We start from the raw sequence: 26,850 nt of genomic DNA, 5'->3' as shown, positions 1-26,850 counted from the left end.
CCAGCTGCAGTACATGTAAACCCTCGAGGTAAAGAAAGGCTGGGGCTGCAATCAAGCACGGTTTATTTACTGTATAAACAGTGGCTCGTTGGGCTCGACAGGGGGCTGGGAGGGAGGGAGGGGGATCCCGCACCGACAGAGACTCAAACCTGCCACGCAGACCTGCAACACAGCGAGAAGTTCAACCCTCCCGTCCAGCACAAACCAGCAACCACCACGGCGAGCGTCAGATATCCACAACCCTGATCGCCGCTCCACCAAATCGCAGCACCGCTTCCCAAGAGAAGAGGATAAACTGGTGGGTGGGTCTAAATCAACATCCAAGCCTGGATTTACCCCCTGGCCACTGCTCAAGGGAAGCAGCTTTGAGGAGCTGCCCCACGCAGGCACTTGGCAGCGGCCCCAGCCCACTGCCCTCCCCGGCCAGGGAAAGGCCCCACAAATGAGGCACAGCCCTAGCAGTGATTTCTCCCTTCTTTGATGGATGTTCTTCTTTTCAGGCTCCAGGAGCTGCAGCAGGTGTTTGCTACCCAGCCCACTCAAGATAAGCTCAGCCTCTCCCACTTACACCAGGGAAACACAGCCCTAAGCAATATTTATACCAAACCCGTGGCCATCACCCCTGAACACACTCAGCCGGTTAGTTTGGGTCCTGCCAAGGTGAAAAACTGAGCAAGTGTCACACGCAGAAGGGGTGAGGGCTCAAGTGTGGGTGCAGAGTTCAACACTGCTATAAGACCAAGCCCTGCCCGTTCTGCTTCCCAGCCCAACGGCTGCCCCAGGCTGTGATTAAAACACCATATTTAGTGAGAGAGAAATTATTCTTATTTCACCACACTGCCATTAATATCATCCATGAAATATTAAGAAATGTGCACAAGGGTGCCAAGGACAAACTGTTCAAGGGTCTGGTTCTTCTGTAAACCCCTTAGACTCACATTAACACCAAAACAAACATGTTAAGTCAAATCCCATCCAAACAGAAAATTGACACAAATTTTAATATTTATATATTTTAAATCAAAACACAATTAAATATAGGATGTTTTAAGTACATGAATACTTGGGCATGAGAGAAATAAGAGGTGGTACATAGTACCAAAAACCTATACACAGCCTTTTTTGCTTTCTTATAGACAATACAGTGTGTCTCTCTACAATCGAATATTGCAACAGAATAACACTTGCTAGTCAATCAAGATACTCTGAACATTGGAGATGATTTGAGTTCTTCGCAAAGTGGATTTTTTTGCACAAGTTTGAGGAAAAAAGCAATCATAAGAGTAAAAAAAAACCCCAAAATAGAAGTGTTGTATACTAAAAATGCAGTGATAACGGTGAGACACTGAGTACTTCTGATACCCTGCAAAATCAATTCACTGGAAGAAGATACAGGTGCTGTGTAACACGGTGGCTTAAACTAAAGGTTTTGCAAGTTGCAAGTGTTGACAATGTCAGGGAGAAGGCCAGAGGTCATTAAAAATTGTTTTTCTTCATAAACCAAACATCTGGAATTAGCTACTATGTTGGTTGGAGGACAACAAGCTATGGAGAATGGCAGCAATTATGTTTTTCCTTGCTCGTGGGATGGAGAGGAAAGAAAACAGAACAGTCTACAGGGTAAAATCTCCTCAAAACGTGGGCTGCGATTGGAGCCGTGGCTCGGGAGCAGAGGGTTGCACAAGCGCAAGATGGGCCTGTGAGCCTGCTCTGTGTCGGAAGCAGGGGATGTGTGTACGCGGGTGTAAGAGCTCGACGAGGAAGAGTTACACCGTCCAGGCTTCGCTCCTGATCACTCTACGCTGCCTTCAAAGTTAATGTAGTTATGAAGTAAAATACATTTATCTTACAGTTGAATACGCATCTATTTCAAGTAAGGAAAAATAAAACTTAGAACTTTAGGTCATTCACTGCCAATGAATTCACCGTTTCAGGTTCACTTCGCCAACGCCAACGTCGGGGACGCGCCCCATGGCCCTTCTGATCAGGTGTTAGTAGACCCAGAACCTACAGCAAAACCTTCCCCTCTTTGTTGTGGCTTGTGTCCCGTTCCAGATATTTTGCTTAAGTCTTTTTGAGACAGGGTCAAGTATTTGAAGTCGATCACAGTTTCTCAGTGACACATTCGTAATCCGCATCTTCATCTCTTTAAAAACCATCACTATCATGAACGCCACAGACAACAGGAAGAAGTGTTTCTTCACACTGTACAGTGGAGGTACAGGATTGCTTCTTTTTCATTCTTCCTTATAAACGAGGGAGATTTCGGTGGTTGGAGTAACAGTGCTTTGTTTTTATTGGCTGTGTTAAAGAACCCACCAAAAGGGAAAGTTCACTCATTCTCGAAGCGGAAAAACCAGACTTCCTGTTCTGGCGTTTCTGAAATCATAGCTGGAAAGGGAAGAACAGGGTTAGAGTTCATTTTACCCTAAAACATACAAGGCAATCGCTCGTTAGAAAGACATTTTGTGTTTAAGAAGTTGAAGCCAGGTATGCTTAGAGTCTGGGAGAGAGAAAATACTCCCCCAGCTAATCCCACAACACACTCAACCTCCTGATTAGTGCAGCCATACTGGCTTAATTGAATCCAGAGCATCTGCAGCCACTTGATATTTCTAAATACTCTGTGAGAGACCTTTTCATCTAGCCAGACTGGAATTATATCATTTGCAGCCAAGCTATTAAGTTAAATCATTACACACGTCATTTAAATATAACTGCTCTATTGAAAAGAAAACAGTCACATATTGAAACTACGGATCCATCCGTTTGGGTCTAATAACCAGCTTTTGGCACATGTTTACCTTCAATAATTAAAAACAGAGCAAGTTAATTTTAAAACAGTCAGATGAGGGAAAGCCAGAAGTACTAGATATTAACTTGGTAAACTGCTGCTGTCATTATATCACAAAAATCTAACCATTGCATCAGAACTGGGGGTTTTTGTTTGGTTTGGTTTGTTTTTTTGTTAAACAGAAAACACGTGGACTCGTACAACAATACACAGTGCTAAGCCGCTAACCTACGGACAAGGCTACCACGTCTTTTTTTAAAGTACAGCCACAGCACTGCGTAAATTAGTGCACCCAACAAGACAACTTTCCAGCTGTTGAGTTTTACCGACACTTTAGGCGAACACACCACCATCTGTCAACATGAAACAGCAAATGTCAACTCAAACAAGGAATTACAGGATTGATCCTGCAGCACAAGTCACCCTTTTAACTAAGGCAGTTTGTAAAGACTCAAAATGAACAAAGACAATTTTAACCCTTGCGCAGGAGAACTACTCCAGGTATCTCTTAAGAAACTCCTACAACGTCATGTGTAGGCTGAAACACTTCCAACCTTTGTTTCTTCCTATCAGGCTATCCTAGTTTGAACATTTACCAGCGTGGGTTTCAGATGCGCCAGGAAGGCAAGCGAGAGCTCTGCTCCTCCCACAGTCTGGCTGAAGTCAGATAAAGACAGGCAGCCTTTCCGCCCCCTTACCTTCGTAACCTTCTCCGAAGGCTGTTCACATTGCGCCTGCTGCATAACGTCATTGACTATCATCTTTGCTATCCTCCAAGCCATCTCTTCTTGAGCCTGCCGTAGAAAAAAAAACATCCCAAAATACAGATAGCTTCAAGTTCTTGACATAAAAATACAGTCCTCTCAGCATAATTCACATGCTGCACCTTGGGGATACCGTTAACCTTCACAACTCAGTGACTTCCAGGGAACGTATCCTCCCGTGATGGAAATGCACCTGGTTTCCAAGTACAGCATTAGCTTCAATTATCATGAATATTTAGGGCTTGATGCAATTTCCAAGAGAGTTAGTGAAATTTTTAGACTTATCTGCTGGGGACTTGTCCAAGCCCCTCCAACAGGGAAAAATGCAGCCTGCAATCCATGTACAGTGGTCACTTCACAGTAAAATAAAGAACAACAGCACCTCCACTCCTAACTGTGGATATATCTTGTAACAGCAAAATAAGAAAACCCGACTGCAAGCCCACAGTTAACCATTATATTAGTTAAACCAGCAAGCACTGGCAAAAAATCAAACTAGTTTCACACATGCATGCAATCAAATTATATTTAGCAGAGTCTGACAGTTCTTGTTGGTGCATCAGAAAGATACAGGAAGAAACAGCCGGGATTAAGGACTTCAATACTTCATTTCCCTAATCCACACTGTAAAGTAAGTCACATGAACAACATAAAAGAGGACACACCTCATCTGTGTTTCCTTGAACCCATTTCTTCATTGCTTGTGAAAACATGGACCCTAGTTGAGATAAAAAACAGCAAGCAAGGCACATAAGTGAACTCTGTGGCACACCTCTATAAAAGCTAATTCCTTCCATCCTTCTGAATGGTTACTGCTGGCCTTAGAGAGCACAGAGGAGCAGTGTGAAAGACAAGGGATTACATGGAGCCATGGTTCATCAGACACTGAGCCCAAACCATTCCTCTTTACCAGAGCTGAAAAAGCAGCATTAACAGCAGATCCCAAACTGGGTGGGAAGCATGCGGAGAGCTGAAGTTCTTTTTCATCTCAAGACCAGATCTTTGAAGGTTTGATCATCAGCTCAGCTGCTAGCAGCATTCATCCCTGCCAGGTTCCACTGACAGCTCCAACTCCCACAGGCTGCTCATACTCCCAGGAGTCCAGCTGGACCAGAAAAGCAGAATTTGGCTAGGAAACTGGGCCAGAGATGGGTTTTGCCTCAGTACAGGACGACCCCCCCCTAAGCATCTCTATTTGGCTTAAAACAGATCTGGAAAGAGTCATGAATTTTGCTTATCTTGACTGCAGTAAGGAAGAGAGCAGTTCTGCAGATGTTTACAGAAATGGAAAGAAAGAGGAAAGCAAACCTTTTGATTTTTTTACATCAGGCTCTGGTTCAGATTCTCTGATAAACTGTCCCAGGTCACTGACTCGTCCAAACGTCATCTTCCTGAAGAGAGGAGCAAAAGAATCACAGGTTATCAACAGAACGTCAGCAGTACGGAAAGCTACCAGCCAAGAAAACAAAGAACCCACCACAATGAAGACTCTAGAGCCAGAAGACTGGCATTTTACCAATTACCTCCTCTTCCACCTAAAATTGATACATCGGGAAAATCTCCCACTCTTCTCACGTATCTGAATTCAAAGTGTATCTGAAAAATTCTTCTGAAAACTAGAAGCAGGCAAATGCTTCAGTGACTCAATCACGTAATCCCAACAGGCAGTGCTAGCAAGTGCTCTACACTAGCATCAAAACACGTAATTAGGGAGAAGCCAGCTTACAGTACCTAAAAGGACAGAAGACTGCTATGCGTTAGAAAAGCAAGGTAGCTATAGAAACAAAGAATTTCTGTACGAGACTGACACAGCAGAAGAGCTTTATAACCAAGAACAACTTAAACAGAAGAACAGCTGTGCAATCGCTAAAGAAATGAAGTACAAGCCCTTCTCTACCACGGGGGTAGGGAGAAATCAAAGTTGTATGGTACAATATCACAGGTGACTGAGCTTATTCTTCTTCTGTTCCAACCCCAAATAGGAACTACTTGCTGTATTTTGGAGGCAGAGAGGAACAATAACTAGACGAAAGAGAAAAACCAATTGGAAATATTTTTCTGGCTGGATTCCTGGTCAGAGAAACATTCACTATGAAACTGGTGTTAAATCACACTATTGAAATAAATTTACTTGCAAACATTAAGACATGTACTAGGATTGCAACATCTTGCATTTACGCGTACTCTCCAGGCAGGAGGACGCTGCAAAAACGAAACAGAGGTGAAACACGTAACTAGAAAAAATGAGATACACTGAAGGAGCCTTACCCTGCGTATGTTCGTTGATATAAGGATTCGGGATCCAGACTTGCAGCATCTACAATTATTGCTTCATCAAAATTTTTCAGGATTTTAACGTTAGCCTTTTTGACATTGGACTACAAATAAAAATTCTAAGTATTAGTGCCCAATGCAGACAACTAATAGCTTCAAAAAACTGTAGTTGTAGTGCTTTTACACTTAGCTAAACCTCCATAAAGTCTCTAAGCAAGCATAAAAGAATTAGGGAGCATCTGCACAGCAATGATGCCCTTTGTACGCCATTGTTTTTAAACAGAGGATGATAAAGTTATATGGACAGAGCCAAAGACACAAGGTACAGGTCAGCATACGTGTGCAAGGACTGCTGTCTAAGCGCTATCGGCCGAACAGATCTGTGTGCGCGTGTGGATCGTTTGTTTGAGAGTGTATAATGTTGAACTACCTCAAAAGCTGCAGCAGCTTCACTCATCCCTCTCATGCACTTGGTAAGCAATTCCCAAACATACTGCACTTCCCCCAACCACAGAGAACAAACATTTATCTTTTTGGCCTGGAGTGTTTATATAAGATTATGAGAAAAAGCCAAGGAAGCACTAGAGCAACAGCAGGGAGGGGAGGGAGCCACAGCGATCCATTAGCACCTTAACACAGAACAGAAACATCTATGGCCGCGGCCCTGCAGACTCCTTTCCTGCTGCTGTGCGTAAGCACTCTTCTTTATGCAAGAATATGCAGGCACGCAGAGACTCTCCTATTCAGGTAAGTAGGAATGTGCTCCGCAAAATGCTGCACAAAACTGTCCAAGCGAGCCTGTTACCAGCAGCTTCTCCTGCTGAGACTGTCAGGTAGCAGGTATTTCAAGATGGTCAGAACACATTTGATTCCCCACTTTGCAACTAGGTGGGAATATACCCTCCTTGCAAATTAGGAGGTTTAAAAATATTACGAGCAGACAGTACAGCTTCCAAGTTGCTTGAAACATACTACATCAATAAAGTTGGTCTAAATACTGGATTTAAAACCCATGGTAGCACTGCAGCATTTAGTAAAAGCAATTCAGCAAAAGTAGTTCTAGCTTAGCTTTTCTGCTCTCAGCTGGGCTTGCAGTTTGCAGGCTGACCTGGTCACAGATAAGCTAGAATCTGCTTATCCTCCCTTCTTTCACATCTGAATTAAGCAAAGCTAGAATTTTTGGAGCAGACAACTCTTGGTTCAGCACGCATCTCTGATGTTATTGGGATGGTTTCAGAGCGTAGCAAGCTCCACTGCCTGTTCCTGAGGCTAGGCCCACATAGGAGCACAGCTGGCAGCACGAAAGGCAATAAAAGAAAAAGAGATGCTGGTCTGCAATAAGGGTGCTGTGCAAAGCAAATACACAGCAGACGTTTCTCAATGACTTTGGAAGGGTAACAGAGCCGAAAGAGCCCAGTCACACTCTTGCTTCTACACAACAGAGTGAAGAAGCAGCCACGGAGCTCTAATCATGCTTAATGAATTACTAGAATGCCTTACGCAGCAATGGACTTTTTTTAATGCCCAGCTTTACATCAAATGATATACATGGAAATAAAACGCAGGCATCACCCCCCAGCTCAGAGCATCTCAGTGGTAACACAGCAAAGTGTCAGAGCTCTCTCTGGGCGAGGTCAGGAGCCTGGCCAGTTTCTCTCTGACAGCACGACTAGCTAGCTTGAGGATGATAGCAGGGAAAAGCCTGCTGAGACCAACTAGCAAACACCACCTGCTCAGAGATTAACCGCCATAGCCGCGTGTGTGACTAGAGAGATGCCTTAAACCCTAGAACTGAGTGGACTCTTCAGGACAGGTGATTTGGCACTTTAACAGACCTGAGCACACAAATTTCCATATTTATATTTAAACTCTATAGCCTATTCACAAGTGTGAATGTTTTCCAAGTTATAACTAGAGTATTGATAAAAAAAGTTATATCTAGTAAAAAACATTCTTAAACATTATGGCACTATGAAACAATCTGCAGTGAATATTAATGGTTTAAATAAAAGCATAACTGTGATGCAAAGAACTAAAAGCAGAACATGACTTTGGGTACAGCAAATACAATAGATACTCTTCCATGCCAATACTGTTTGTTCAAACTTATCAGCAGGTAGACTAAACACATCCTAATATAACACAGGCTTTAACATCAAAGTGGAATGGGAAACTTCAAATTACAAGATATTTCTTTACAGGGTAGGAACTTTGATGTTGATACAGAAAAGTGATGGCAGCATTTCCTATAACAGAATCAAACCAAGAAACTCGTACCTGGGAGGCAGAGCCATCCGGGCCCCCTATAGAATCGCTATCAGGAGAGCTACCGGGGCCGTGAATGCTCAGTGCAATATTCCCTCCTGGAAATTCATCTCCTCGTACTGAATGGATGAGATCATTCAAGTACTTGTAGTAAAGGTTGCTGGACAAGAAACCAGGTAAAAAAACCTGAGAGACAGAAGAAGGAGCCCTCGTTAATCAAGGCTGGCCTGCACAGTTACTGTAGATCTCTTGCAGAACCTAAGGGACGCGCAAACATCTCAGTCCTTGCGTAGGTGGTACACGAGTGTCCACACATGGAACTACTCTGGATTAGTGAGCATGTTGCTTTAAATTTGAATCCTACTGCAAAATGAACAGAGGTAGCTGTGTATTAACCAAATCCTCCAGTAACTGGAACTGAAGCTCAGATTTTGTTTTTCCTCTAGAAACGCCTGACAACCCAACAGGCTTACAGTTATTTTGCTGTGCTGTTCGAGAATCATCTGCAGCTCCAGAATCAAATCATTAATGTCTAGCATCCAGGTATCCCAGAGTTACACCTCTAGCCAAAGGAGCTGGACAAGGATACAGCTAGGACAGCTGACCCAAGGGATGTCCTACACCATATGATGCCATGCTCGGCATATAGAGCTGGGGGAAGAAGGAAGGAAGGAAGGGACAGACGTTCGGAGTGATGGTGTTTGTCTTCCCAAGTAACTGTTAGAACCCTGCTTTCCTGGAGATGGCTGAACACCTGGCTGCCGATGGGAAGGAGCGAATAAATGTCTTGTTTTGCTTTGCTTCCGAGCAGGGCTTTTGCTTTACTCGTTAAACTGTCTTTATCTCAACCCATGAGTTTTCTCGCTTTTACCCTTCTGATTCTCTTCCCCATCCCGCCACGGGGAGGAGCGAGCAAGCAGCTGTGTGGGGCTTAGCTGCCAGCTGGGGTTAAACTACAACAACAGGAAGCCAGTTAAAGAACAAGACAAATCAGAGATGCTGAAGGGGACACCTGACGTGCTGCAGAACCTCCACATCACCTTTAACTACCGAAACCGTTCTGAAGGAGGTATCTCACCGTCTCCATGGTAGTCCACGCCTGCCGTAAGGGAGTAGTGAAACAGTTGGGGAGAGGACCACCTTCCCTGCAGATGTTGGATTCAATCTCTAACCTCACCGAGTCATCAAACCCAAGAGGATGCGTGGCTTGAAGGGAGAAGTACCTGCAGCACCAGACAGGGGAAGAAGACCACACAAAAGGATTTGCAAAACTTTGCAGGTGGTTAGTTCCCACCCTTTCCAAAGGCCATTAATCATGCTGCAGCCACTAGATGGGGCTTCAAAAACATAGGTAAAACTGATCTTCAGTAAGTACAGGGGGGAAAAAATCCCCAATTCACAGACATATTCTTGATAAGGCCTTGCCCTGAAGATACAGATAAAAGAAACAGAGCATCGTGTGACTACTGACGAGCAGAATCTTACAGACAAGGCTTTGTAGAGGAGAAGCAGGAAACACCCAGAACTCTGAAGCAGCATTTGCTGTACTAATTTTCTCATTGAAAACTGAGTTTGTGGATGAAGCGGGAGGATGACTGATGAAAGTCAGAGTGAATTGTTTGCTTCCTCTCCAGTTATTTCCTACAAGGGTAGGAACTCAACAAGCCTGTGGCAGTTAGTCTCACACTTAAGCTTAAGAACAAACTTTTTCTGGAAGTAATTTTGATGTCTGTCTTCCAGTTGCTCTGCTGCTAAGGTGAAACACAAAATAAAGGAAAAAAAAGTTACACTACTGAGAGTGAGAGGCAAGCCTGATATTAAAAGGGATCTGGTTGTCTCCTTAAAAGAGGAAAATATTTTCAATACTAAGAACAAGCACTATTTGGCTTTTATTATGTGTGATAACAGCTCCTACAGCCTACTTTAAATGGATAACAGTATCTGAAACTTACTGTTTTCTACAGTGATGCATCTGCTATTAGGTTTAAATTTAAATTAAGTGGCAATCAGCTTTGTTATTTCACAACCAAACATTAAACTCAAGCAATCAAGTCCTGAAAATTCTGAGTTGTGTTTAAGAATGGAGTCCTTATGTATAAAGAAAGATTTAAAAAGTCCTTCAGCGCACGCACATCAAAGGCCACCGTAACAACATGCATTTCAGCGTAACCGTGCACGACTGCAGAGTTAAGGTTTGAAAACGTAAAGTTCCTTTTGCACAGCGCAACACAAAACTACAAGCACAAAATTAGAGCTTCAGAAACAAGTAGTTGAACTCCCTCACTTGTCATATAAAATCATGGCATCATTCTGTGCTTCTTGCCCATCATACTGGCCTTTTTTGGCAGCGAGTTGAGACTGGAAGTTATCTGCTGCCAACCAGAACTGCAATACATTAACTGCGTCTTCCTTCTCCATGTACTGTAAGGGAAATTAAAAAAAAGAGAGGAGAAATAAATTTTATCAAGAAACATTTAATAAGCACAGACAAACCTGCTCCTTCCTGTTTAAAATGAGAAACATAGTCCACATATTGATGCAACATTGTCACAGGGCATATAAGTATTCTGAATTTTCAGATACAGTGTCGCAGACAGATTTAGTTTGTTTAAAAAAAAGAAAACAACTTGCGACTTTCCCTTCTGAACTGATTTTCACATGCCATTTCCAAACAACTATTTATTTGTATCATACTGAAGACAAGAGGAAACCCTATTTCCATGCTATATTTAGCTTACATTGAGCTCAGTACATTGTCTCAGCTTCCCAGCCTGCTGTTTCAAACCACATTGGCTTGTAGACTATCAGGACAAATATGTTACTATTAACAGATGACTCCCTAAAGGTATAGAACCCCGCAACTGCAAAGTCATACATCTAACCTACCACGTGCCAGTCTGGTATCCTCTCTATGCAATGCTAGTGAATTACTTGTCATCTGCAGGAATGCTTGAGGCTTTCAAAGTCAATGCTTCGTTTGGCAAGATTAAGATGACTATGTTAAAGCTTCCACAAAGCAAAGAGGCACTTAGAAGCCCTCACTAACTGAACTGGAGAGGATACGCATGAATACCCATTCTACAATACAGCGTACGGGTTTGAACATTTGAAATAGTTGTACCCATGGGCAGGAAACCATTTAATGCATTTTCTCCCAGAAAAAAGATACACCTCACCTTTTGTATTATATTTGAGATGTCTTTATTAAACCCCTCAGGGGATGAACATTTTTTTCCATTTGATAGGAATGAATTTAAAAAAAAAAATCAAACCCACACCCTAACACTCACCTCAGAGAAATAGAACAGGGCTGATTCACAGAAAAGTATGTCAGCCAGATAAACAGTCCCGCTAGTCAGCACCTCAATCTGATATTTACAGAAATGATGACTTCGCAAAAATTCACTAAAGTGCCTGCAGACAGGTAGGATAACAGTCATTAAGGGTCAACAGCATTCAAGGCACCTTATGAATCAATTAGTTCTGGCCCCGGAAGTCTTAACGCTTTTACTTGGATAAAAGCAAAACACAGAAGAAACAGTGCAGGTTTACAAATGACATAAGATATAAAGAATGTAACAATAGCATGCACGTACAGCTTCAGCAAGGGATGACAAGAATGGATTTGGAGGAAGAGATCTGAGCAGTTACAAATACAGAAGACTACACAAAGAGTGACTATACAGTTATACCTCCATAAACGTTTTTTATCAGAACCGCCCTTTGCAGAAGGACAACAGACACAAGCAGCCAAACCTTTTTAGCAACTTACTCTTGTTCCATTGCATTAAACACTATTGACTGTGCTGTAACAAAACAGTTAGGATCCACTTGTCCATCTTCGCCACAAATCTTTGCTGCAAAGAAAGACCAGGTTAATTTTAATGTGCATTTGGCTGAAAGATGAGAGATTAGTTAATGATAAATTGCAGTTCAAATCCACTAGGATCAGCTGGTTCTGACTGTGCAAAAAGAGCTTTTAAAGTTCTGCAGAGAGCTGAATGATAATATTATGGCTAAAATATATGATTGAAACTCAAATCCGAATTCCCTCCATAACCACCAGGAACTCTTTAAGCAAAGTCTCTGGAAGTTCTGGGGTTATTGCACAGTGCTACTGAAAGGTCAGATCCACTGATACTTGTGATATGATCTACTGTATTTTTACAACTAACTTTAAAATTTATAAAAAGAAATATGAGTGTGTGTGGTATTAAAGATACATTTTTATGGGGAAGGAGGAAGCTCCAAAATCAATAGACAGCATACATTCTTACCAACTATGTCGTTTCTCATTGCTTCTGTAATAGGGATTGGTTTAGCAGCATCTGGAGAAATATATTTGGTAAAAGTACTAACTGCATCCCGTTCTATACCTACAAGGAAGAAATACAGAATCAAACTTTGAATCCTTTGGCATAGGTCTAAAACTAGGAGTAAGGAACAAACACCTGCTCTTCGGAAAAGCAAGTCTCTAGTTGTCAGCAACAAGCTTCCTGGCCATGAAGCTTTCGGTCCGCTACTCAATACTTTGCTAAGTGACTGAGTTATTTCTAGCCAGGTCGCAATAAGCCCAGCATGGACCGACTAGTGAGATGGAATAAAGCAACATAGCTCTGAACTCCCTACCACCAGGCAAGACAGCTCCCTCTTCCTCTGCTGCACACCTTAGGCCCAGAAGTAATGCCTTTGCGGCAAGAACTGCAGTGAAGTTCCCAATTTCTAGCTTTCATTATAGAGAATATGAAACACTTGCATTATAAAGGAATTTAAAAAGCAGCTTAAAATGGGATGCCTCAGAACAAGACACATGCTTTACATGTCATCAAGGGAGAGCTGGGACACTACTCTGGAAAAGAGAAAAAAGAAATTATACTCCAGACTTTCCAGGTTTCTCACAAAGGACCTGGCCCTTTCTAATTCTCTTCAGACCTCAGAAAGCAGAAGTGCTTTCCATGACTAAAGTATCATTGTGTTTAAGGTACTTTGGGGCTGAGGTTATGTATTGTGGAAGCACATGATAAGTAACTACGAGAAAGACAAAGAGCAAGAGAAAGGGATGCAACATAAGGAAACAGTGGGCAAACAAAAGGAACCAATATGAAGAAAGGAGTGTTTCCTTTTTTGTCTGTAGACTTGCACAAACGAGGGAGAACTGAGAGGTGCAAAGTAGAGGAACAGGTTATTACATATGTAGCTTACTACCAAAAGTATTTTAGTTTCATCCTTACTTCCAGTAGCCCCTGAAAGAGGTGGCTTCCAAATAAGAGCAAATCAGTTACAAGGGGAGGAACTCTTATCAAATAAATCCAAGAACAAAACCAGTATGTTCCACACAAAAATCTCTGCAAGTGTCTTGCAACCATTACTTATGTCATTTTACAGGATACAGAATATTTACCTTTTGTGGAAAGTTAATTATCAATTCTCAGCCTCATCATCCATATTTTCTGCAATTCTTTTAAGCTGGGGGAGGGATGGGTGAGGGAAGGCCAGGACATTGCAATGCTCGTCTTCATTTCTTAATATTACACATGTAGGAACAGAAGTAACCTAAGCTTGTTAGAGTACATAATGATTCTAAAGTCTCTTCAGCAGCGTTTTTAAACAACCAGTCAAACAATACCTAGCTCAAATCGACCATATCGACCATTAGCTTATACAAGTTAACATTACTGACACTCAAAATTATTTTCCTCCCTGCAACATCATAGCACGCTTAGTAAGAACACGTGAGAACGGAGGCAGCTCACCGTACAAAGCAAGCAGCAGCTAGTACATTCCCCATCTCCCCACTGTTTTAAAGAATGGGAATGCGTGGCACTTACTTTTCATTAGTTTTTCTGACAAGTCTTTTAGTGTAGAGGAAGGGCTGTTTTTATTTGATACTGTAAGCTTGGAAGATTCTTGCTGATCAGCTGGAACAGAATGGGTCCCTGTCTCCGATTTTCTTAGACAAAGAACAGTGGTATTATCACCCTCCTGACCAGGCAGCACGTGGTTCTGGCTGTTGCTAGTTCTGTTTTTCTTGTCCGAAGCCACTGGCTTGGTCCTAAGCAGACAGACTGCGTTAGAATCTTCCAGTCTCTCCCCAAGCAATCCAGTTGGAGAAGATGACGCAGTTTCCTGCTGTTTCGAGGGCGACACTGGCTCTGCCAACGAACTCTGCTTAACTGTGTTCAGGCTGTGCGCTCTTATACGGGACCATGTCGTGGAGTGGAAGCTTTCAGCCTCTAACCAAAACTTAACCAAGTGTTCCATTCTGCGCAGTTCCATAAACTGGATAAAATAAGGGAGGGCTACATTGTCCTGCAGAACTTGTTCAAGGGTCTTTGAAAGGCTTGATTTGGTCTCTTGAGCCTGATAATTCAGACACGATCTGCCTAAAGAAAAATATCAAGGGAATGACTCCATATTGTACTACAGACTTGGGTATTCAATATAAGAATGTCCTGCAATGCAGCTGGTGAAGAGACGATTCCAACATAATGGTGGTACACAAAAGTAAAGGAACCTCTTTTAACAAACAAATGTACTGTCGCAGTTCAAAACCCTTCTAGGGTAACACAGATGCTATTGTAACAACAGTCACATTTTTTAATTACCTAATCCACTTGCCTCAAAAACCAAAGGATGGTGAGCATGCCAGTAATACACACAGAATAAAAAGAAATGCTGAATTATTACAGAGCTGATGAAGCCTTACCTAAGTCTCCAAAATGAGCAGCTTCCATGTGACTTGGCTGCTTCTTAAGGGCAGCTGTACGACTGCTAGAAAAAGAGTCCATGTTGGCAGAGATGGCATTAATTGCCACATGGCTTGGTCCTGCAGCCTCCAGCAAGGCATGATTTCTAGTGCTTCTTTGAGGGGAATGTACTGCTATTGGAGCTGGAATCAAGACAGGAATGATTAAAAGACAAGAATCCCAAGACCTCTGCTAAGTAGTATCCAATACTAAGCACCCCGAGATATGCCAGAGCTTGCAAGCATCAATCTTATTAAAAGCCTCCTTGTACCCCTGAATGTCGCCTTTGATCAAGGGTCTGATAAAAGTGAAGTCCACAGAAACGGACAAGTTTTATTAGAGCAAGAATAAACTCACCTCCAATAGATCAGTGGTACCCACCCACCTGTATTTTCCTTATTCAGTACCTAATCAAAGGACACCAAGTCTAAGTTTACACATTAAATACTCCTGAGTCTTCCTGCTCCCTTGATAACCACTATTGTAACAGCTCAATTCTTCGCCAACACTTTAGCTTAGTTGCAATATTCTTGCCAATCTATTTCCATACCTTTTTGAAGGCTGAAGCGCGTTACAAATTTCTGAACTACAACGCTATCTGAGTTTTAACAAGAATATTTTTCAAAAGTATTTTGTTTGCATCTATTTGGTTTTAAGACAAAAAAAGTAATAAGGAAATATCTCTGATGAGACCCAGTTTATAAGCCTTAACCTCCTTGATGACAAAGCTGAAAAACAAAACATGCCCATAGCAGTTCCAAAAGCTCTCAGGAAATTGCATTTGATTAGGATGTCATGCAAGGACATCTTACACCTCTGGTTCTTAAAGCGAGTCAGATGACACCCTTCTCAGCACGCTACTTCCTAACAACGTGTTTCATCAAGGTGTCAAGCAACTTGGTCTTGATGACTTTCGTGCTGCGTAACTTTATTTTTATTCACAGTTTTCTGACACACGATGACAGAAGTTGAGTTTCTCACTTGCACCTCGTGGTGACAGATACCTTAGGAGCAATGGTGTAAGAGAATTAAAATGTTTTAAGCTATTGCAAAGTGTTTCCCCAGTTGCAGAGTTTGGTATCAAGACGCTGCTTGTCACCTATTACAAAGCCTTCAGTATTTAGTACCAGCGATAACGGGGAAAAAACGTTTTCCCAGGCCACTGGATGGCAGCCAGTTGCTTGGCTGATGACAGTAACTGAGGAAAACTTGCTGGAGGCTTCTCGTGTAGAACCAGCGCCACATTCCTCATAACGCTTTAGGCTTTTGGGAGTTAGATTCAAATTCAGTTTTGTATTACAAACATTTGAGGAAAAATTGTTCTACTTAATCTAAGAATCAAACACGTGTTCTAAAACCTCCAGACAGCACGACATCGCTAACCTAACATCATACAGATCGTGGAGTAGCTGCTTGCCAAACTGGCAAGACGCTCTCTGTTTGCAGCAGCTCACAGTGTGTAATACAACAATTTTTTCAGATTTTTATACACAGGTAAAGCAACCTCTTTTAGCTGGTCATCGTAGACCGTAGCTGCACTGAAATAATGGGGTGTGCTATTAAATTGATGCAACTTACTGTTTCCTATATTTGATTTGAAAGACAGACCACCAAGGTGAAAAAAGCCTTTAATTTCCTCTTGATATCCAGATAACACATTAACAAGTACAGAAACAGGATTTTGTCTGAGGATATAAAAGTAACAGATCACATTCACACAAATTACCTCATCTCCTTTCAGTATTGCAATAAAAACTGACAGGATAAATAACATTGTTTTCCCATGGTTTATAAACTTTCTTCCCATCAAGAATTTTTTCTCTCCCCTATGAGATTTAGCAGCAAGATTTCTGTATCACATGGAGCAGCGCTAGAATAGCTATTCATACTGAGCAAGACTCAGATCTTCAGTCTCGCAAGCCACATCAGTCAAAGTTAAATCACACACTGGCAGCCTCTTTTGCAAATTAGACACAGTTAAGGTGCATTTTCAAAACTGCAAAGTATGCTACATGTAAGCACGCAACTTCAGAAGCAATTTGTTGTAGATAAGGAATAACCACTCTTTGCAAGGTGACTGAATTGTACAATCACTTTGAATTACAGCTCATGTCTGACATAATTTAATAACCTTCTGTACTTACAGATTCAGCAAGATGACTAGGAAAGATTAGTTACTATAAATACTCAGAATTAAGTTTTGGGCTGGTTTTGTTTTTAATGCATAGGTCACGTCTGTGCTCAGTCATAAGGAAATTATTCCGCTGGTTAAAATAAAGATGGCAAATTATATTAGGTATCTGAGTTTGTAGACAAAATAAATATTGATCTTACTTTTAATTGCTTTCACATCTGTGGTCTTTTCTTGTTCTCTGCCTTTCACTGTAAAATACAAAGGAAAATGTTAATGCTATTTTGGGTGACTAACGGCATTTACCAGAGAATGGACAAAATTCCCAACTTCAGCAAGTATCAAACACAGATATAAAGTATCATTTTGTTAAAACTAATCTCTCTTATTTAAATCCACACATCTAGTGACTGAGGCTTTCAAAGCTTTTGTGTTAGTCTATTTTCAAAAGCAAAAGCCTTATAATCTGTGAATTAAGTTTAATGAGATCCAGTATGTTAAAATTAACATTGGGAAATATGCTTGCTCTCTATATGATTAGAGCAAGGCCACATTCAAGGTTACTTTAATAAATAGCATTAACTGGAAAGAATGGGATAGATGTGTTCTGAGAGCAGGCCACCGACAGATGCTCTCTCCGAGCCAGAAATCACACACCTAAAACCACCACCTCCGTCGTATTACAGGATGAGCAGTGCAACACACAGCCAGAGAGATGTACGTGGAACCAGCCCCACAAAGCCAGAGCCGGCCCGCAGCTCCTCAGTCATGACAGATACCACAGAAATATTCTGGAAACACACTGCAAATAGCTAATTCTCTCACAAATAATACTGCTTAACTACTATCCAGCCTACAGCAAGCGACTGACAGGAAGATAATGGTTAAAAAAGTTGTGATGGAAAAGCAATTAAAAAATTTTTTTTAAAGGAAGCAAATGAGGAGATCTGTTTAAAACAAAAGTAAAGAAACTGAAGTATATAAACAGGATGGCATGAGAAACAAATTAAGTGGTGATATTGAAGAACATGATCTACTAACAAAACCTCCTCTGGCTGCTCCAGGCTGGGATTATTACTACAAATAGGTCATCTTTGAACATCGACTGCAGAGTCCTTCCAAACATAACCACAAATCATAACCCAGCACAAACATTTACATCGCAAAACATGAGCAGATTAAGAAAAAAAAACCTAAAACCTTCCTATCCCGCCCTAAGTATTTTAAATATTTTAAAGGGAAACTTCAGTCTCTGGTTACATAATTGTCCTGCACGGTGGCGGCTGCAGCACTGCCGTGCTCCAGCCTTCGCTGCGAGAAGCAAAAACCCTGCAGGTCTGCAAATCGGCAACTCAGCGTTTAAGATTTAAGCCAGCAGTCCCTCTCTGACACAGAGGTTTAACAGTCCGTTAAAAGAGCTGGATTCTTTTAAAGCTGAACTCTTGCAGCCAGATGCAGCTGCGACCAGTGAGAATAACCAGCTTTTACATAACTGAGGGAGTGCAGATATGCAGGAGAAAAATCACTGGAAAAATCTGCATGTCTGAAGTAACACCGAGGTACAATGGGAACGAAGCAACCTCTGTACAATATTACGAACCGTTATCTTTCCAAAATTATTCCAATAGTTGATTCATTAAACCTTCTAACTATCAGCAACGATTCCTGAGTTTCAGCAGAAGAGACCTCCATAAGCCTATTTTCCATTTAAATACATCTGTTCCCTCTTACCAACCACTCAGTTCCTCTCTAATTACCTACTTATTACTGGTAATAGAAACTCCTGGTTCACATTCCCAACCTCTTTATACACAGGCTTCTTTTACCCCCATCAGCTTCAAGCAGAACAAAATTTAGAAGTAACAGCAGAGGACAACAGAAAACTCCTGTAAGTGACAAAACCAAGTTTTAGGGAGAGAAGTTGAATCATTCAATGGATTTACTTTCACTTTCCTCAAAAAAACAGATGTCACTTGGTGTCTGTGTGAAGCCAGAGATAACTGTGGTACATGATGACTGAGGACTGAAAGTTTGTGAGACCTCCCAGCAGCGAACCCCATTCACGAAGCAGTAACGCATCAAACTGACGAAAGCCAGCCACGTATCGAGATTTGAGACTTTTAATTCACCTCTTGAAATACAGAAGAATAAACAAACCTAAACTGTTCACACGTGGATGTATACGAACAGCAATCTACAACTTCAGAGGTCAGCCAGCTGGTAGGACTGGGTATGTTATTTCCAAGACACCCCCAGTGAACGAGCATGTAGTGTGGCTGTTTTCACTGATAACAATTTCATCATCTGCCTTCAAGCCCCCCAGCTGCTGGTCCAACTGTTGGAGTTTAATTTCTCAACCTATTATCCGCCCTCAGTTTTCTAGACCTTTATTTTAAGGCACATACTAAAAAACTGTTTCACTATTATTTGAGTTTTTTCTACATGTTTTCACTTTAAAAAATAATTTTTACTTTTACCCAGAAATACTTCAACCCAAAGACACCAATGCTTTTACGTGGTTTTGGACTGCATGTGCCCAGTCTACAGTTTTATCATAAGCCTTAATATGCTGCTTTTCTCCCAACTGCAGTTTAAGATAATCTCTAAAAGCCAGTATCTAAAATGGAGAAATAAAACCAATATTATTTTATGTACAACCCAAATGAAAGCTTACTTCTCTCCTTAACAGCACATCTCTCAGGCATTTAGTTCTGACTGCTTCTCTGACCAAAGTTCCTCTGGTTAAAGTAACACAGACACTCAATTAGCCATTTCATTACTTTCTCAGGGATAAAGTTATCACCAAAGTTTACATTGTTCCTATGATTACAGATCAGGATGGAACATCAGCTCCACAAATCTCTTCATCAACAAAGCAGCAGAAGCTATTTCTGAGCAGTTTATAAGCAGTATAAAAGCTTTATTCTGCAGCTCAACATTAGTTTGTGAACACCCCAAAAAGGATTATGGCACTTGCAAAACCTTCAGTGGACTCCAAGAACCTTCAGAACTACTAACAGGAACAGAAGTTTAAACTCATTTCTTCCAGGATTACTGCACTAACCTCCACAAAGAATGGAATTTTTGGTGCCGCTACTTTGGCTGAGCAAGCTTACAACATGACGCCTCAGTCAAGAGCAAAAACGTCATCTGAGATAATATGTTCTTTCCTTTTAACTGACGGCCTTGCCTCCCAAGATGTACCTTTTGAGCTTCAGTAACCGAGAAATGCTTTAGGAAAGCATTGTATCAGCCGCCGCTGGAAGGGCAATGGTTGTATTGCTTGAACTACCGCATTACAAGATAACAGAACCACTTTCCCAAGAGGCCCTGCCTAAAAGGGTGCTACTTTCAACAAAAACCACTCAAACCACATATCGTGCAGATTGGAAGCACACTACACTGTATTTCGTCACAAGCGGCAGCACAAGTGCCTTCAAAACATTTCATTCTCAAAGAACATTTAAACTATATCCATTTGTACTATAGGAATATTATTAATATTTCAGGGGTACTGAATTTCAAATCTTGGCTTGTGCTCCATAACATCAACAAACATATTGCAAAATAAATTGCCAATGACTCCTTTGGCTTTTATGAAGAACTCAGTGGGATGAGGTCCCTCTTTTAACTAGAATTTTTAGCCACTGCCATAACATACTCAGCCTATTATGTTTTTATGAAACAATGCACACCAACATTGTTAAGAAAAATTCTGCAGTTAAAGAGACTCAAAGGTTGCGTGAGGCATGAGACATTTCACACCAGCCCACCTAAGGCCCAGGTCCCCCCCTCGGCACCGCAAAGCTCTGCTCCCGCCGTACAGAGCGGGGCGAAAGCCGCGGGCGCCGCAGCCGGAGCCGCCCCGGGAAGGACGGAGGCTGCAGCCGGGCGCTCGCTGCCGCCGGGGCCGCCCGAGGTGGCTGCCGCAGCCCCGACAGCCGGGCGGGCCGCAGCCGCCACCCCGAGGCCCCGCGGCGCCGACCCCCCCCACCCCCTTCCCCGAACCCCGAGGGAGCAAAAGGGGCCGGGAGGTGCCGGGACTGACCGTCGTGTGCGGGGAGCCCGCTCCTCAGGGGTCGAGCTTCCTCTCGGGGCCCGGTCGCCGTCCCCGGAGGGGCAGGGCCGGGGCCCAGCGGCCGTGCGGGGGACGAAGCCGGCAGCCGCCCCTCAGCCCCGGGCCTCCCGCCCGCCGCCCCCCTACCTTTCCGCCTGAAGAAAGACATGGTGCCGGGGAGGGGGCGAGGCGGCCGCTGGGGAGGGGGGAAGAAGGGGAGGGAGGGGACGAGGGCAGCGAGCCGGGCTCCCTATGAATGAGACTCCTTCCTCCGCCCGCCGCCTCCTCTCCCTCCGCCTCTTCCTCCCGCGGAGGCGCCAGCGGCCGCCATATTGTCAACAACCACCCCGCTCCCTCTTCCGGGCAGCCGGCGGCCCGCCAAGCATGACGGGATGCGGCCGCGGCCCCTCCCCCCCGCCTCACTCAACATGGCCGCCCCGGCGTCGGGCAGGCCGGACAATCCGCGAGTTGGGGCGGCCATCTTGGGTGAGGGCAAGAAGCTTGCCGGGGGTCCACGGCGGAGGTGGGAGGAGGAGGCCGGCCATCTTTGATCAGGGCCAGGGGCGCCAGGCGGAGTGAGGCGCTGTCGGCCATCTTGGATGAGGGCAGGAGGGTCTCGAGTTGCTTTTTGGGGACCCTCCGGCAATTTGGGGACGTCCCGTGGGCGGAGGGTGACAGCCTGCCCTGAGGGCAGGTGACAGCGAGTGAGGGACAGGAGGGAGCAGCATGGCAGAGCTGCCGAGAGCCGAGGTACCATGCGAAGCACCCTGGCCACAGGAGCTGGGGCAGAGGAGATGTGACAGCTCGACAGACCCCACGTCAGCCTGAGCACCGGCGTGGGGACTTTGCAGTTCCAATGGAGGCAGCCACAAGCCGCAGGTCCCAGTACAAGCAAGGCCCTGGTCCCTAAAGGCAAAAGGCCATCGCCCCCATGCATGAGGTGCACAGTGGCACTGGTTGGTGCATTCGTGTGGTGCCAGAAATGTGGCGGGGCTTCCCGCAGCTCTGTCGTTCCATTGCAAAGTACCCAGTTACTGGTGCAGTGTTACCAGAAAAGCCTGCCAGGCGGCATAGCACCGGCCAGGATGTGGGGACACTGCGTGGCTGCTGGAAAGCAGAGTGTCTGATAAGTCAGTTCCATCTGTGTCCCAAATCCTGCCACAAAAATCCTCTTAATTATCCTCATGAGGCAAATCTTCTCGTTTGTCAGCTACAAAGGACATTTGTAGTTGTAACACATTGCTTACGTTGATCTCTGAGGAGAAGTACATGACACAAATGCTTTACAAACACTTTATAAAGATTATTATTCTAAATACTAGTTTATGTATAAGGAAAACTGAGGCACAGTGCCAGAAAGCAACTCTCCCAAAATCACACAGCTATGCATGGTCCGTGCAGCAAACTGTACAATCTTATGCCTTTGAAATTACTGTGAATGCTGGAGAAACAGCTGAAAGCAATGAAGTCCAGTGAGAGCAAGCATGTGTCATGGTTTAACCCCAGCCAGCAACCAAGGCCCACCCAGCCGCTCGCTCACTGCCCCTGGTGGGATAGCAGAGAGAATTGGAAGGGTAAAAGTGAGAAGACTCATGGGTTCAGATAAAGACAGTTTAATAGGTAAAGCAAAAGCTCAAGCAAAGCAAAACAAAGAATCCATTCACTCATCCCCATGGGCAGGTGGTTCAGCCATCCCCAGGAAAGCAGGGCTCCATCATGTGTAACAGTTACCTGGGAAGACAAATGGCATCACTCTGAACGTTTTCCCTTTCCTTCTTCTTCCCCCAGCTCTCTGTGCTGAGCATGTCATCATATGGTGTGGGAAATCCCTGGGGTCAGTTGGGGTCAGCTGTCCCGGCCGTGTCCCCTCCCAACCCCTTGTGCACCCCCAGCCTCCTCGCTGGTGGGGTGGGGTCAGGGGCAGAAAATGGCTTGACTCTGTGTAAGCCCTGCTCAGCAATAATGAAATAATCTCTGTATTAGCAACACCGCTTCCAGCACAAATCCAAAACACAGCCCCATAATAGCTACGCTGGAGAAAATTTACTCTATCCCATCCAAAACCAGCACAGCAGGGAAGAAACGCAAACCGCGTCTGCTTTCCTGGGGGCTTTGGCACTCCATCCCAGTGGACAGGGATTAGCTTTCCAAAGGCGTAACTCCTAGCCCAATTCCTCTTCAAGCTCCTTTATGCTACAACATTTCTGGGCTTGATCTGAAGGAGCTTGCCCCGTGGAGCCCAGTGAGCAAGATACCACGAGGGATCCCAACCAAACCCTGCAGGTGGTGCAGGGGCCGCAGGAGGCAGCTGCAGTTCTTCCTCTTACATCCGCACGTCATGATGGATCGATGCAGTGTCATCCCTCTGCGATGTAACTGTCCTGCCATTGGTGCTTGAGCCATGAGAAAAATATGTAATTAATAATAATTACATAGATTTCTGCAGCATCTTTCATCCAAGTGTTCCAAAGCTCTTCACAAACACTCATTAATTAAGACTCATAAACTGTAAATTGCATAAAAGGTATGCGGGATCTCTTCAGGGCTGAGATGAAGCCATCTCTGGGACAGGATATTGCAGCTGGTCGACACCCTATAGCAACCGAATTTTCTCGTTTGATATTATTTTTGTTAACTGATGCTCTCTGATACATTTTTGTACATGCGCCCAGAGGCTGGTTTGAGGATAATGAACTGAATTATTATATATGTTTTTTTGTGTAATTAACTGAATTATTTAGTTGGCACATAACCTAAGAGGCTGCTAACAGACTAAAATATTCAAAAGGTGAGTAAAAGAATGGGATGAATCATTTCGGGAACACTAAATGAGCATCTTCTGGCAAAGTTTGCACCCAGTCCTTTACAAACATGCCTAATAACTGGCACTATAAAGAGAGCCCTAATACAATATACTGCACTCAGATTTCTCTTTATTTCCATGTAACTGTGTGTGGTTAAAGGTCTGTTTTGCAGCTCAAGCTTTAGGTTTCAATTAATATGTTGGGGTTGAAGCGGGACATAAAGTGTTACAGAGTCCTGGTCTGCCAGGCTGTTTGTGGTTAAGTTCCCGGGGGAGTCTGTATTCTGGACCCTCTTTCTGACCTTACACAGTGATCTTTTTTCTGCCACCAAGCCCGTAGATCCCGACTGATGTTGCTCCTCTGGCTGAGCAGTGGTAGAAGCAGAAGCAGGCTTTCTGACAGGTTTATTGAGCTGTGCATATCTGCTTCAAGCAGACCAGACCCTTTCATGGCGGGACACGCAGTCTCCCAGGACTGCACTACAAGCTGCAAAGTGACAATTGCTACCATCAGTAAGGCAAGGCTGCCAGGAACCCGGCCAGCTGGCAGCGTGATTTTGGGGTGGATAAATTGTAGGCATGCCCCATCACACTCGATGAGGGAGACCTTCTATGTTGCAATTAATTTTCAAACAGCAGCTCCTTTCCTGAAAACCTCATCCAACCTGTCAAGGTCTTTGGGATAATTCCATCATCTTTGCATCAGATTTTGGATAATTGATGAAACCTCAAGCTATGAGTATGCTTGGCATGAATTACGTTCCCTGCTCTGAAATTTTCTCCCCTTTCGGGAGATGTGCAGAAGGTCTGAAGCTCCAATCTGCAGTAAGTCACTCAGCCGTGGACCCTGGAGATCTGAACTGGAAGAACAAATAACATCAGGTTCTGGAGTTTTTAACAGAACACGACAGTTTAATTAACTGAGCAATCAGTTGAAATATGACTTCAGGACATAGATTGGCCAACATCAGAGAAGCTGGGGGACACCGCCCTAAATTAAACTATTCAAAGAAAAAAAAGGTGCCTCACTGCCTAGTGATTTTTCCCTCTCCAAAGCTAGAAAAATAAATGAACTTTTATATTTGAAAAGATCTAAATAGGATGCTCTCTTCTGGACAGAATTAATAAAGCAGAACAAGACTTTGTTGATAACTTGGCGTCTTTGATGCAGATAATTAATGACAGGGAACTGCTCTGCTCAGTTACAGCATGCAGAAAAATACAAATGTAACAAATGGTGTTATGGGCTATTGCCATTTCTCACATCTTTGGGACAGTCTATTCATTTACTTACATATATTTACATGATGTTGGGATTCTTCCTCCTACATAGACTTCTTGCTACTTTGGGAATACAAATAATAAAACCTATATGACTATGGGCTTTAACAGCCTAGATCTCACTCTGGAATCAGTAATAATGGCCCAAATATATAAGGAGTCAAAGATGCCTTTATACAGAAAGACACTACAAGCTTAAAAGTCATATATTGTAAACATTTCAGTTAACATTGTTAAAAAATCATAGAATATTATTTCAAACAAAAAATTAGACATCTTAGATGAACTTGTAAGATAAGCAATATAAATGTTAATCACCAAGAACCCAAGAATTAATGGTGGGGGAGAGTGGGAAAGATGCAGCACACACATCCAAGGGCGCACGACAGGCTGCTGGGCGAGCTGTAGAACTGAGAAGCCGCAGCTGAGACCATTACAGTAGGGGTGCTGCAAAACTGCAGTCGCAGCAGCTTCAATTACAGACTTGTGTTCTCTTTTTTTTTTTTTTTTTTTTTTTACTGGGAAAACAAGTGGCTGCACGCACACAAGGCTTCACTGCAGATTTGGATGTGGCCGACCTCAGTCCATTAGCCTTAATGGGAATGGGAGGGCTGGTACCGGCTTCTCAGCTGTACTGAGGTTTTCAAAGGGAATTATCCCATGTCCCAGCCTGGCAAAAAATTAATTGATTTTATTAAGACAGTGCAATCCCTCCGTGTCTTCTTCCACTGAGCACATGCCCAAGGAGGGAGATTTGTTCCTCTGTGCCTGGCAGTTGGGCACAGGTTAAGGGGTGAGGGGTTTCCGGCTGATTCCCAGCGGGTGAATGGGTGGGTAAAAACCTGAACCTTGAAGTGTAATACAGAACAAAATGGGGGGAAAAAAACCCCAAACCTCACTCCCAGCAGAAAAAGCTACACTGGTGACCTGCTGCTGACGATCTCTGCTCATCTGAGCTCTGGGGAAGGAGCACTGAGCAGAAGCATGGCCGTGGGAAACAGCAAAGCCCTCACGGCAGTTTCTGCAGCTTTTCCCCAGCCCTGACCCTGCTGCAGGCTGTTCCTCACAGCCTTTTCTGCAGAGCTTTCGTGCCACCCTGGAATTATTCTGATTTGCCAAAACCAAACCGGATCGTTCCTACCTCCAGTCTGCCCAGGTGGCACTGCCAGCGTTGTGTGGGACTCACCTCAGATGAACTTTCACAGTGTTTTTTCCCAAATTCTTGGCTATTTATGGTGTCATAAGTGCTTGAAAACCAAGTTTAAAGAAAAAAATCTAGTTTAACACCATTTCTGTGTTTCTCCATTTATGCTTTTTTCCCCTTTTGTTTTTCTGAATGCCTCAAAGGGTGTGAGAAGTGATGCAGCGCATGACTGAGGTCGGGTATTTCTGCAAACCAGAGATATCGGGAAAAGACAAGGCTAAGCGTGATTTTGTCCCTTCAAAACTCTCCTGGAAGTTACAGGACAACAAGCACGCACGACATTTTTAAACGCAAGGCAAAGACACATCCCCTTGAAGCTCAAACGCTGCCCCGAGACGTAACCGCAGCATTTTATCCCTTGAATTCAGCTGGAAAGTGCAAAGAGCTTGCCCATGGCTGCCGCCGCGGGCAGGCTCGGGGCGCTCGGCAGCCCGGCTCCTGCCCGCCGCAGTCTGGGCGCACACCAGGAGGGGGTGCCAAGCCCCCGGCTTCTGAGCTGAGCACGGATTTCTCCAGGAAAGCCCCGCTCCG

The 26,850-nt window shown here is 43.7% G+C and overlaps 1 protein-coding gene across 2 annotated transcripts; it reads right to left on the bottom strand.

The window, feature by feature from the left end:
• Nucleotides 1–969: 969 nt before the first annotated feature.
• AKAP10 (A-kinase anchoring protein 10) lies at nt 970–21,396 on the bottom strand. 2 transcript variants are annotated; one of them, XM_075112705.1, is made up of 15 exons: nt 21,023–21,396; nt 17,178–17,225; nt 14,804–14,986; nt 13,926–14,480; nt 12,375–12,473; nt 11,870–11,954; nt 11,388–11,511; nt 10,382–10,518; nt 9,176–9,320; nt 8,110–8,283; nt 5,827–5,936; nt 4,867–4,949; nt 4,224–4,276; nt 3,493–3,588; nt 970–2,391 (listed from the first exon to the last, which is right to left on the bottom strand). In XM_075112705.1, the coding sequence occupies exons 1-15, from the start codon at nt 21,198–21,200 to the stop codon at nt 2,386–2,388; spliced, it is 2,076 nt and encodes a 691-aa protein (XP_074968806.1). In that variant the 5' UTR covers nt 21,201–21,396; the 3' UTR covers nt 970–2,385. The 2 variants fall into 2 exon arrangements, 1 of the variants encoding a protein (XP_074968806.1); XR_012663563.1 differs by lacking the exon at nt 5,827–5,936.
• Nucleotides 21,397–26,850: the final 5,454 nt, after the last annotated feature.

The sequence above is a fragment of the Phalacrocorax aristotelis genome, chromosome 18 (assembly GCF_949628215.1).
Source record: "Phalacrocorax aristotelis chromosome 18, bGulAri2.1, whole genome shotgun sequence".
In the NCBI taxonomy this organism is placed as follows: Eukaryota; Metazoa; Chordata; class Aves; order Suliformes; family Phalacrocoracidae; genus Phalacrocorax; species Phalacrocorax aristotelis.
Note: the sequence above shows the minus strand (reverse complement) of the source record. Positions and strands in the feature narration are given on the sequence as shown.

Excerpts from the sequence above, each read along its gene's own strand:
- AKAP10 (XM_075112705.1), bottom strand. The coding sequence starts at position 21,200 with ATGTCTTTCTTCAGGCGGAAAGGTAGGGGGGCGGCGGGCGGGAGGCCC. Across the intron at positions 11,955-12,374 it reads AATGAGAAACGACATAGTTG|CAAAGATTTGTGGCGAAGAT; the intron begins GTAAGAATGTAT and ends CTTTCTTTGCAG. Across the intron at positions 4,277-4,866 it reads TGATGTAAAAAAATCAAAAG|GGTCCATGTTTTCACAAGCA; the intron begins GTTTGCTTTCCT and ends TATCTCAACTAG.